The sequence below is a fragment of the Rousettus aegyptiacus genome, unplaced genomic scaffold (assembly GCF_014176215.1).
Source record: "Rousettus aegyptiacus isolate mRouAeg1 unplaced genomic scaffold, mRouAeg1.p scaffold_m13_p_9, whole genome shotgun sequence".
NCBI classification, from domain to species: Eukaryota; Metazoa; Chordata; class Mammalia; order Chiroptera; family Pteropodidae; genus Rousettus; species Rousettus aegyptiacus.
In genome coordinates, this window is record NW_023416312.1 from 30,777,165 (window position 1) to 30,790,415 (window position 13,251).

Genomic DNA, 13,251 nt, shown 5'->3' on the forward strand with positions numbered 1-13,251 from the left:
CAGATTAACGTCAGATGCAAGATTAACAAGGAACATTATTTCTCCCAAGGAAATGCTGTAGTTGTAATGCCATATAAAACTACTATGAAGGACTATTGCTCTCTTAGTCACTGAGAAACTTTGTTCTCTACAACCACAAACTATCAGAAACTGCTGTTTGAAATGATGTCAGTATGAATGAAGCACCTCACTGTTGCTGGAGATTCTAAGTCACTTAGTTACAAAGAGGCAGCCAAGTTTTCCAACCCTGGTGCAGAGATAAGGGGTATCTAGATATAACATTCTACATATATCTTAACTTTATTGTTTCCAAGGAAGCAAGACTCTGGGTTCACTTTGTAGTCCATATTCAGCCTGGTTTGCTTTGAGTTTACCAAACACTGCTTCATTTACATTTTATCTGAACTTCACCATTCTTTAGACTCGGGTAATAACTCTCTTTTCTTTTGTTTAGTGAGCCGCCCCATGGGGTCCTCTGGTTGTGTGGTCTCCCTCATTGACTGATAGATCTGTCAGACTGCAAATTAGTCCCAGATAGTCTTAGGCTAATTGGAGCAGGACACCCTTACATTCCAGATTGTTAAACTGAGGCTCAGAGGGGATGTGACTGGATTGAGAGCATTTTTATTGCCATATTGCATTAGGTTAAGGAAAAATCAAAATTAGTATTGGTACTTTTATTTTAGCTGAGGTAGTTGGAATGGGAGATAATGTAGATTATGGGAGCATTCAAACCCTATGGCCAATCTCTGCAAGCACAGCAGAGGGGAAGCTAACACTGATTCCCCTCACTTTTTTTTTCCAGGGCTATATCTTAGGGGGGCTTGTATATCCCTGATTTCTTCCCTTCCCTTATGGTATGTTCCAGGAGAGGCCTGTAACCAATCTTGACTTCTCTCCCTTCTCATCCTGTGGTATCTGACAAGAGATGACAGTCACTGACACCTCTGTGTCCTTCCAAGAGGCTTCTCGGCTTCTCTAAACATTATTACACAGATCTATAGAGTACAGATCCAAAGACCCTTTGTCCAGAAAACCCGCTGAGAAAAACGTGCCCACTCCTGCTCCCTGCCACTTGCGAGATAGCTCCTCTGTTCGCCTCTACGAATTTAGAAGCTGCCTCATCTTCAGTACGCGATGTACACTCCTCCAAAATGGCGTACCTCATGGGAAGTGCGATCTGGGCGCGGCCATGTTCCCCGCCTGCTCACGCTGCCCTGGGCCCAGGAATCCCCCCCCCGCGCCCCCCCGCTCCCCCCCTCCCCGCCCCGCTCCCAAAGAACCGACACTGTATAACTCCATGTTGACTCTTGGCTGATATCGGCTTCAAATTTCAATTTACGCATGTGCAAAACCACACCTCCTTCGTGCAAAGCCCCAAACTCTGCGAAGGGGCGGTGCTAGAGGTGGTGACCGGAAGCGGCTGTGGTTCTCAGCCGCGGTTTTAATTGTTGGTGTCAGGATGATTTCAATGCTTAGTGCCAGAGGCTGGTCGAGATGATGTGGCCCCAGGGAGGGTGAGTGTTGGGGAATTCTGTGTTGTCATTGATGGCTTCGGGTGTCTAATTGTAGTTGGGTCATTGTTTTGCAGGCTTCTTTTCTTGTATCAATGTCTTAAAGTTCACGGTAAGACCCACAAGATTTGGTGTATTATGTTCTAAGTGTTTTCTAAGAGTCGATCATTTTTCTTTTGCCCATGAGTGATTTAGAAGTGCATTTTCAGTTACCAAAAGTTTATCCTTTTAACAGATTCTAATCTTAGTTTTCTGTGGTCCGAATAATGTCTGTGTGAACCTCATTCCATGAAATATGAAGGCATTGATTCAAGGCCTAGTACGTGGTGAATTTTTATAAATGTTCCATTGTATAACTCGACAATAATATCGTTTAGTTGTCAATGTGTCTTACAAGATATGTACTCTGTTTTGTCTGTTTCTTCTATTCCTGAGCGAGTAGAGGTATATTTTCTGCTGTGATGCCGGTTTGTCCATTTCTCTTTCCTGCTGTCCTTGATCTATTTCGAGTTAAGTTTTGTATGAAGTGTGAGACTTAGGTTGAAGTTCATTTATTTGAATGCCCAGTTACTCAAGCACCATTTGTTGAAAAGACTATCCTTCTGTTCATTTGTTTTGTATCTTTGTCAAAAATAAATTGGCGATATTTCTGTGGGGCTATTTCTAAGCTCTCTGTTTTGTTTCATTGATCTACATGTCTATATTTATTATGGATGGGTGTTGAATTTTGATAATACTGTATGAATTTATATGATCTTGTGATTTTTATTGTTTAGCCTGTCAATATGAGGGAATGCACTGATTGATTTTTTAAAATTTTACTTAATTTTTATTTTTTAATTAAATTTATTGGGGTGCCATTTGTTAATAAAATCATATAGGTTTCAAGTGTACAATTTGATAATATAGCATATGTGTATTGCATTGTGTGTTCATCACCCAAAGTTAAATTTCCTTCCGTCACCATATATTTGACCCCCTCTACTCCTGTCTACCTCCTCCCTCCCCTTCTTCTCTCTGGTAACCACTGAACTATTGTCTATGTCCATAAGTCACTGCTTGTTTGTTGCTTTCAGTTTTATATCCCACACATGAGTGAAATTCTGTGGTTCTCAACTTTTTCTGTCTGACCTATTTTGCTTAGCATGATAATTAATGTCAAGGTCTATTCATGTTGTCACAAATGGCAGTATTTCATCTCTTATGGCGGAGTAATATTCCATTGTGTATGTGTACCACATTTTCTTTATCCAATCATCTATCGAAGGACACTTCAGGTGTTTCCACATCTTGGCCACTGTGAATATGCTGCAGTGAACATTTGGGTGCATATATCTTCATGAATAAATGTTTTCAAATTTTTGGAGTAGATACCCAGAAGAGGGATTGTTGGGTCATATGGTAATTCTATTTTTAATTTTTCAAGGAACCTACTGTTTTCCATAATGGCTGTACCAATTTACGTTCCCACCAGCAGTGTATGAGGGTTCCTTTTCCCTACAATCTCTTCAACACTTATTTGTTATTACTTATCTTATTGATGATAGCCCTTCTAACGTGTGAGGTGGTATCTTATTGTGTTTCAATTTACATTTACGTAATGGCTAGTGAGTCTGAGCATCTTTTCATATGTCTGTTGGCCATTCGTATGTCTTCTTGGGGGAAGGGTCTGTTCAGGTCCTCTGCCCATTTTTTAATTGGATTATTTGTTTTTCCATTGTTGAGTTGTATGAGTTCTTTGTATATTTTGGATGTTAGGCTCTTATTGGAGGCATTGATTGAGTTTTAAATATTGAACCAGCTTTATGTTCCTGAAATAAACTTCACTTGGTTGTGGTGTATAATTCTTTTTATATATTGCAGGAATTGATTAGCTAATACTTTTTTTTGAGAATTTTTTTTGCATCTAAGTTCACGAAAGATGTTGGTCTATAGTTTTTATTATTTTTTTGTACTGTTTTTGTCTGGTTTTAGTATTAGGGTAATACTGGATCATAGGATGAGTTGGGAAGTGTTCTATTTTTTGGAAGAGATTTGTGCAGAATCATGCTAATTTTTCTTTGAATGTTTGGTAGACTTCTCCATTGAAACCAACTGGGCCTGGAAATTTCCTTTTGGAAGATTTTTGATTATGTCTTCAATTTCTGTAGTAGTTATATGACTATTCAGATTATCTAGGTAATATCTTTTCAGAGCATCTATTTAATGGTGGGTCAGTTGTGGGAATTTGTGTGTTGTAAGGAATTGGGACATTTCATCCATGTTGTTGAATTTGTGTGCATAAAATATGGTATTCCATTTCATTTTAATCACTGCAGGATTTGTAGTTATATCCTGTTTCATTTCTGATATCGATAATTTGTGTCTTCTCTCTTTTTATCTTTATCAATCTTGCTAGAGGATTACCAATTTTATTGATGTTTTCAAAGAACCAGATTTCTTCCCTTGTGTTTATTATTTCTTTCCTTCTGCTTGTTTGGGGTTTCCTTTGCTCTTCTTTTTATAGTTTCTTGAACTGGGAGCTTAGATTATTGATCTAAGACCTTAATTCTTTTATAATATAAACATTTAGTGATAAAAATTTCCCTTTAAACACTGCTTTATCTACGTCCCACAAATTTCAATATGTTGTATTTTCATTTTCATTTGTTATTTTTTAATTTCCTCTGAGACTTCCTCTTTGATTCATGGATTATATAGAAATGTATTGTTTAATTCCCAAGTACTTGGAGGCTTTCCTGTTATCTTTTAGTTATTGATTTCTAGTTCCATGCTATTATAATCAAAGAACATATGCTGTGTGATTTTAATTTGTTGAAGTTTGTTTTATGGTCCTAGGTATGGTATGTCTTGGAGAATGTTGCATGGGTGCTTGAAGAGAATGTACACTCTATTAGTGTTTGGCTGGATTAGAGTGGGTATGTTCAATTAGGCTTTACTTTTCTTGGTCCTTTGATTAAGGGGAGTAGGTTTTGAGTTATAAGTTTTTCCAGTGCCCTGTTTGTGATATATGGAAGAGGAAACAAAACCCAAGGAACTCACTGTGTTGTTCCTCAGACCCTGAGGTCTGTGGGCTATCCGCCTTTTCTTTCTAACTTTGAGAGTCTTTGTATTTGTTGTTATGTCATATTTTCTGATCTTTTATACACTCATTGTACTTATCTATCTGTTTTTTTCTCTACTAACTTTGTTAATTTACATTTTGCTAGGACAGCACCTGTTTCACATCGATATTAAAATATGTTGCTATACAATTATGCATAATATTCCACAATGACTACCTTGACCCACTGCCCTACCTGGGAAAAACTTGTATGTAGCTTCTGTATTGATTTCCCACTTTGGTCCTGGGTTATTTAAGAAAATGTTTCTTTTCTTTTAAAATAGACTTATTTAAGTATATAAAACAGATTTATTTAGATATATTCCAAGATCATAAAATCCACCCATTTAAAGGATACAGTTCAAAATGATCCAATCGAAAAATAAGCAGAGGACCCGAACAGACACTTCTCCCTGGAGGACATACAAATGGCCAACAAATATATGAAAAGATGCTCAGAATCACTAACTAGTAGGGAAATGCAAATCAAAACCACAATGAAATACCATCTCACACCTGTTAAAATAGCTATAATCAACAGGACAAGTAATAACAAATGTTGGAGAGGATGCAGAGAAAAAGGAACCCTCATACACTGCTGGCGGGACTGCAAATTGGTACAGCCACTATGGAAAACAGTATGGAGGGTCCTCAAAAAACTAAGAATTGACCCACCATATGATCCAGTAATCCCTCTACTGGGCATTTACCCCAAAGATTTGAAAACTCATATCCAAGATGATATATGCACACCAGTGTTCATAGCAGCATTATTTACTGTGGCCAGGACATAGAGGCAACTGAAGTGCCCTACAATAGATGACTGGCTAAAGAATCAGTGGTACATATATACAATGGAATATTACTCAGCCATAAGAAGAGATGAAATACTGCCTTGTGCAACAACCTGGATAGACCTCGAGATAATCATGCTGAGTGAAATAAGCGAGACAGAAAAAGTTGTAAAATCATATGATATCACTTATATGTGGGATATAAACCTAAAAGGAACAAATGAACCAGACAAACAAACAGACTCATGGACATGAACTATAGACTAATGGTTACCAGAGGGTAGCGGGTGGGAGAGGAGGGAGTAGGTAGATGGGGTAAAGGGGGTCAAATATAGGTGGGGAGGAGGAGGGTGAAGTAGGTAAAGGGGATCAAACATATGGTAGCTGAAGGAAGCTGGACTTTGGGTAGTAAACACACAATAGAATATACAGATGTGAAATTATAATGTACACCTTGAAATTATATAGTTCTATTAACCAAAATTACCCCAATAAACTTAATTTTAAAAAATAAATATACAGTTCAGTGGTTTTTAGTACATTCACAGAATTGTGCAGTCATCACCACAATCTTATTTTAGAAAATTTTCTTTATTTTAAGCACATTTTTAAATTAATATTATTCTGGTAACATTGGTTAATGAAATTCATTAAGTTTCAAGTGTACAGTTCAACAGTAAATCATATATATTGCATTGTATGTTCACTGCCCATAGTTAGATTTCTTTCTGTCACCACATGTTTGACCCCTTTTACCCCATCTACTTTCCCCCCTCCTCCCCTACCCTGGTAATCACTATTCTGTTGTCCATGAGTCTCTGTTTATTTGTCATGCTTGTTTGTTGTTTTAGATTTATATCCCACATATAAGTGATATCATGTGGTTTTCAACTTTTTTTCTCTGACTTATTCTGCTTAACATGATTATCTCAAGATCCATCCAAGTTGTTGCAAATGACAGTATTTCATCTCTTTTTATGGTAATATTCCATCGTGTATATGTACTACATCGTCTTTATCCAGTCATCTATTCTAGAACACTTTGGTGACTTACATGTGCTGACCACTGTGAGTAATGTTGCTATGAACATCGATATGCATACATCTTTTTGGATATGTGTTTTCAAGTCTTTGTGGTAAATACCCAGTAGAGGGATTGCTGGATCATGTGGTAGATCAATTCTTAATTTTTTTGGACCCTCCATGCTGTTTTCCATAGTGGATGTACTAATTTGCAGTCTCACCAGCAGTGTATGAGGGTTCCTTTTAACTTTAGAACATTTCCAGTACCCTAGAAGGAAACCTCGTACATATTAGCAGACAATCACCATTCATGCCACCCGCACACTCCCAGCCCTAGGAAACTACTAGTCCATTTCTGTCTCTATATATTTGTGTATTCTGGACGTTTCACATAAATGGAATAATAAAGTATGTGGTCTTTTGTGAGTGGCTTCTTTCACATAGGATAATGATTTCAAGGTTCATTAATGTTGTAGCTTATATCAGTACTTCTTATTTATTGCCAAATAATATTCCATTGTATGGATACATCAAATTTTGTTTATCCATTTATTGGTCGATGGACATTTAAGTGGTTTCCACTTTGAATAATACTTTGAATATTAGTGTACAAGTTTTGGGGTAGACATGTGTTTTCATTTTTCTTGGGTAAAAACCTAGGAGTGGAATTGCTGGATCATATGGTGACTCTATGGGTAACATTTTGAGGAACTGCCAAACTGATTTTCAGAATGGCTGCATCATTTTACAATTCTACCAGCAATGTGTGAGGACTCCAATTAATTTACATCTTACTGACACTGTCTTTTTTTTCTTATCTATCCTAATGAATGGAAAATTTGGGGTTTGATTTGCATTTCCTTAATGACAAATGATGTCGAATATCTTGTACTATGATCAGAGAATACGGCCTTCCAGTTCTCAACATTAAAACATCTACCAGATCCTCTTTGTAGACAAGTTATTTGATAGAATTTTGTAAATGTTCCATTGACAAAAGAAAGGCTTTCTTTTGGTACATTAAAAGCTTTCTTTGGTACATTATCTTTATGTGTTTAAAACTTATTTTTTTATGCCTTTTATTTTACTTTCTTGTTTTCTATTCATCCCATCTGTTACATTTGTTGCCTTAAGTTCCTCTTCATATTATGTGGATATATTTTATTTCCTAGAAATAATGGCTAAATCTGTAGTGCCTCTATTAGTTGAGCAGAATAAAATTGTACATCAACAACTTGGACATAGAAATACTTTCCTCCCTATTTCCCTCAACAGGCGAAACAGTTTTACCTCTGGATATTTTTGAGGTAATTAAAAAATTTTTAGTCCGAGGCTCTTAGTACTTTTCTTATGACATATCTCTTCTGTTTCAAGAAACTTAACTTTTTAATTCTAAATCACAGTCATGTTTTCAACATCTGTTAAACAGAACCATGTTTATTTTGAGCCTACCACATAAAAGTTACCACGTGGTTGAGAATGTGAACTTTGAAGCCAGGTAGTCTGGGTTTGACCTAACATCATGAAACCTCTGCTTCTGTGTGCATAAAAAGGAATAATAATTACAACAACACATAGATGACGGGATTGTTGTGCAAATTAAATGAAATACTTGCTTTTGCATATTATATGATTTCTTGTAATAACAATACTTGCTAATATGAATTAAAAGTTTCCCTGGGGAGCTCTTATACTGTCTGCCATCTTTGTCTACACTGCAACCATGCCACCCTACACCATTGTTTACTTCCCTGTTTGAGAGCACTATGAGGCAATGCACATGTTGCTGGCTGATCAGGGCTAGGGCTGGAAGGAGGAGGTTGTTACCAAGGAGGAATGGCTGTAGGGCTCACTCAAGGCCTCCTGTCTATATAAACAGCTCCCCAAGTTCCAGGATAGAGACCTCACCCTGTACCAGTCCAATGCCATCCTGTACCACTTGGGCCGCTCCCTCAGTCTGTATGAGAAGGACCAGTTGGAGGCAGCCCTGGTGGATGTGGTGAATGATGGCTGGAAGGACCTCCACTGCAAATACATCAACCCTCATCTACACCAAATATGGGGTGGGCAAGGAGGACTATGTGAAGGAGATGCCAGGGCATCTGAAGCCTTTCGAGACCCTGCTGTCCCAGGACCAGGGGGCCAGGCCTTCATTGTGGGCAACCAGATGTTTGTGGACTGCAGCCTGCTGGACTTGCTGTTGAATCACCAGATTCTGGATGGCAGCTGTCTGGATTCCTTCCCCCTGCTCTCAGCCTATGTGGCTTGCCTCAGTGGCCAGCCTAAGCTCAAGGCCTTTCTGGCCTCCCCCAAGCACGTGAACCTACCCATCAATGGCAACAAGAAACAGTGAGGGCTTGTAGCACCCTCAGCAAGAAGCAGGAGCTACCTGCCAACCCTTCTCCAGGACCAATAAAATTCCCAAGAGGGAAAAGAAAGTTTACCCGAGCCAGTCTGGTGCTAAGTGCTTTTCAAACATTATCTTATTTAATTTTCACAATCCCTTAAGTTAGTTTTAATTTGTTTTTAAAACAAACACTGAAGAAACCTTTTTATATTCTCAGAGCTAAAAGTTGACAGAGCTAGAATTTAAGCCTTTATTAATTTTAGTCTCAATCTATGGTCTAACTCATGTTATGTTTTGATGAATAACTACAATAGATATTAATTGGACTTTGTCTACAATACCAATGCCATGAACTGTACTTTGGTGCCCCCAAGAAGTGTTTTTGGGGTAAATGCTGAGTGACTGACCATATGGACACTGTCTTTCTAGGTTTCCTGGAGTTTCTTTGGAGCCCTGGGACCAGACTCTGGTGAAGAGCCCCAGCAGCAGCTCTAGTTGAGTGCTCGGACCTCACTTGCTCTTAGGCTCCTGGGAAGAGTGGAGTTGCCAGCAAGAGAGTCCGAGGGCTGAGGCCCAGTGGGAACATGCCAGCCAACCAGAGCTCTCCCCAGTGGTCCCTGGTCCTGACAGCAGGAGGACCTGACAACTCCTGTGAGGTGAGGAGAAAGGTGCCCAGGGACAGGAATTCATCCAGAATGAAAGATAGCATGTTGTTATTTTAATTTGTATGACTTTTTTTTTTCACCAGGCAGCATAATCAGGAGATTTTATTGATTATTTACTTCCTTTGTGTGAATTTCATTCTCTTGTCCATTGCTGATTAATTTTTTTATCTTAGGTTATGGATTTTTAAAGAGATTTTTTAAACATTAAGGTTAATAGCCCTTTATCATTCCATATATTTTTGTGACTATTTTGCCACTTTTTAATTTAAAATTAGTTTTAAGTTTTATTTATAAGTTGCAAAAAGTATCAAATAGTTCTTCAGATCTTCTTTTTAAAAATGACTCTTCCCTGCTTTGTTTCTTCCAGATTCCAGCTTCCTAGAGGGAAGCACTCTTAATCTTTTAAACAGATTTTTAAAAAAATATTTGGTTTTGAACATTAGCTATTCACTTTCCACTATAGAACGTGGAGATTTAGCTTTTCCATACACCCCCACTCACATACATATTTGCCTATAAATATCATTGTTCGATCAGATCCACTGTCAGTGTTTATTACTGTGACTGTTTATAGTTGAGGCATGGAGTTTACATTCTGTGATTCCTATTTTTGTACAACTTTTTCCCTGGAATTTACAATTTTCTGATTTAGTCATTTCTTTGCTTTACTATGTACATATTAATAATTAAACTCCAAATCCTTCTCAGTTGTTTAAATCTCCTCTCTGTATATTCAAACATATTAGGTAATAATCATAGTGACAATAATTATAAACACTTACATAATGTTTACCATGTACCCAGCACTGTTGCTATATGCACACAACATATACTAACTCATCTTCATAACAACCTCGAGAAGTAGGTGCCATTGTTATTCCCATTTTATAAAGAGAGAAACTGGGTCACAGAGCAAAACTATCTGGTTCAAGTTCACACAGCTATTAATAGGTGAGGCTGGTCACAACTCTGGGCATCAATGTCTTTTCTGTAAAGTAGTCTCTCCTGGAGCTTGTTGACTTGCCAATGGGTGGTCTGGTTGCTCTCTCAGCTTCATACACAGCTCCTATCTTGGTATCTTCCCTTCACTATCTCCCAGGAAATCCTTTTTACCTGTCTTGCATCAGATCCCTTTTCCTGAGGATCCTCTGTCTTCCTTTTTCTTGATTTACCCCTTCATTTGTGGGAGCACATCCTCCAGTCCTTGAGAATAGATGTATGACAGGTGGATTTTATGAAACTTTGCATGTCTTAAAATATCATGAAAAATATGTTTATTTAATATATATAATTGTAGAAGTATATTTATAGAAATAAGAAAATAATAAATGCCATGGAAATGTATTTATTCGATCTTGACTCTAAATTATCATTTTGGCTAGATACAGGATTATAAGTTGGAAATAATTTTTGCGCAGAATTTAAAAAGCCTGTTTCCATTCTTGTTCTTTTCTGCTCACACATACATTTTCTCTGCTTTTCAAAAGACAATTCTTATTTGGTTGTTTAGCTACCTTTAAAAAAAATTCTTTGTTCTGCTGATTTCCATTTCTTTCTCTTTTGCTCTCCTTTCTAGTAGTATTTTTTTTTAAAAAAATTTCATCTTTGAGATCTTCTTTCATGTCTCTAATTAATACCATTACATATTTTTGTATTTTTATTTTATTTTTAGAATAGTCCCTTTTAATAGCATGCTATTTTTGTTTGATGGATGCAGCATCTTATTGTTAAAGGATATTGGTAATAGTTTTTTAATTCTTTGAATAATATAGACACATGGTTCAAAAATATATATAAAATTAAAAAATATAAAAAGCTACATAGTCTAAATTCTCTTGCCCATCTTTCCCCTATCTGCTCACCTGTCTCTAATACCTATAACCAGGTTAGTTAGTTTTCTATGCATGATTAGGGTTTTTTATGCAAGTCAAAACAGCTGAGAACACATTCTTATTTTTTCCTTTTTATTTCATAAAAGGTGGCCTACTAAACAAATTTTTATCAATTTTGTTCATTCTAAGTCTTTTGGTGAAATATAATACAAATTATAAACAATGCTGCCATGAACATTTCCGTTCATTTCTTCTCATATACATGTGTACGCCCCTCTCTTAACTATACACATCGGGATAGAGTTAATGGGTCCTAGGTTAAGCCTATCTTTAAAAAATCTTTTTGATTGTGAAATATATATACAGAAATGTGTACAAAACAGACATTTAGAGCTTAATGATTTTTCACTATGTAGATCTAGAATGTGTCCATAATCAGCATTGTAGAATCTCCCTATTCTCAAAGATAATTACTATCCTGAATTTTATGATAATCACTTCCATTAAGAAGAAAATTAGAAGACACAGAGTGGGAGAAGAGGTAGATAACATAGAACTTACAGCCAGAGCATATCAAGAACCACAAAACAATAAGAAAAAGCAGATACGTAGTAGTCAGAAGCCTTATCTGAACAGACATGTAACAAAAGAAGATATCCAAATGGCTATGAGACACCTGAGATGGTACCCAATCTCAGTCATCAGGGAAATGCAAAATTTAAACTACAACGTAATACCACTACACTCCCACCAGAATGGCTACAATTAAGAAGACTGACAATGACAAGTGGTAGTGAGAATGAGGAGCTATATCAACAGCTCATAGGCTCATATCAGCATATATAGCTGCTGAAATATTAGCTCTTATCAGCAGCTTATATGCTGTTGGTGGGAATATAAATTGACACAACCATTTGGGAAACATTTTAGTCTTCTTCATCAAAGCATATGTAAACCATATGAGAAAACAGTTTTCTAGGAAAAGGCCAACAGAAATCCTTGGCTGATGTACCAGGACACATGGATAAATGCTCACTATAAGATTATTTGTAACAGCCAGAAACTAGAAATAACTTAAATGCCCATCAATAGTAGAGTAGATAAATAAATTGAACATAATATTGAGTGGAAGAAGCCAGACAAAATAATTTGTGTTGTTTCAGTTTATCTAACGTTTTAAGATAGGCATGTCAAAACTCTGTCGAATAGGAGCATATGGTTAGGTGGTAAAACTAGAAAGCAAAGCAAGGAAGTGCTTACCATCAGGAGCAGGATAGTGGTTTCCTTGAGTGAGGGTACAGAGGGAAAGAGGCATGAGGAAAACTTCGGGGGAGGGAATTGGCAACATTCTGTTTCCAGACTAAGGTGGGAATTAGGTAGGTATTTGTTTTGAATAATTAGTTAAGCCAAATATTTATGCTTCATGTATTTTTTGCATAAGTCTTAAATTTCACAAAATCTTTTGAAAAGGAAAAAAAATGTACCCTCCAATGTTGACCCCATTCTCTCATATACCCTTTCCAAAGGGGGCTATAAACATTCATACACACATTCCGATATCCGTTTTTAAACTTCCAACACTTGCTTTTCTCATTTCACAACAAATCTTGGTGGTCATTCAGTGTTAGTAAATGTACTGAGTTACCTCATTTTTTTTTAAAGGCTAAATCTTATTCCATTACATGGATGTATCAAAATATAACCAGTACCCTGTTAGTAGACATTTAAGATATTTACAATCTTTTGCTATTACAAAAATGCTGTAACAAAAATCTTGATTCATATTTTAGTTAACACAAGAGGGAGTATGTTCATAGAGAAATTTCTGCAAATGGAATTCTCAGGACAAACAATATATGCATTTTCATTTTCGATAGATACAGCAGAATGGACTTCATTGTGAGTTATATCAATTGTTTAAGAGTGCCTGTTTTTATAATACCCAAGACAGCACAGTGTCTTGTCATTTTTTT

The 13,251-nt window shown here is 36.7% G+C and overlaps 1 protein-coding gene and 1 pseudogene across 8 annotated transcripts in view; both read left to right on the forward strand.

Annotated features, from left to right (window-relative positions):
• The first annotated feature begins 1,391 nt into the window (after positions 1 to 1,391).
• ZNF81 (zinc finger protein 81) overlaps positions 1,392 to 13,251 on the forward strand; it is a 93,257-nt gene continuing 81,397 nt past the window's right edge. For all 8 annotated transcript variants that reach the window (XM_016133628.2, XM_016133625.2, XM_016133629.2 and 5 more), the window contains exons 1-2: positions 1,392 to 1,517; positions 9,211 to 9,437. Coding sequence is in view for 2 of the 8 variants with exons in the window: in XM_016133624.2 (XP_015989110.1) it covers positions 9,366 to 9,437 (72 nt within the window). In the remaining 6 variants the exon portion in view is untranslated. The remainder of the gene's footprint in view (positions 1,518 to 9,210; positions 9,438 to 13,251) is intronic.
• LOC107504439 lies at positions 8,158 to 9,187 on the forward strand (annotated as a pseudogene).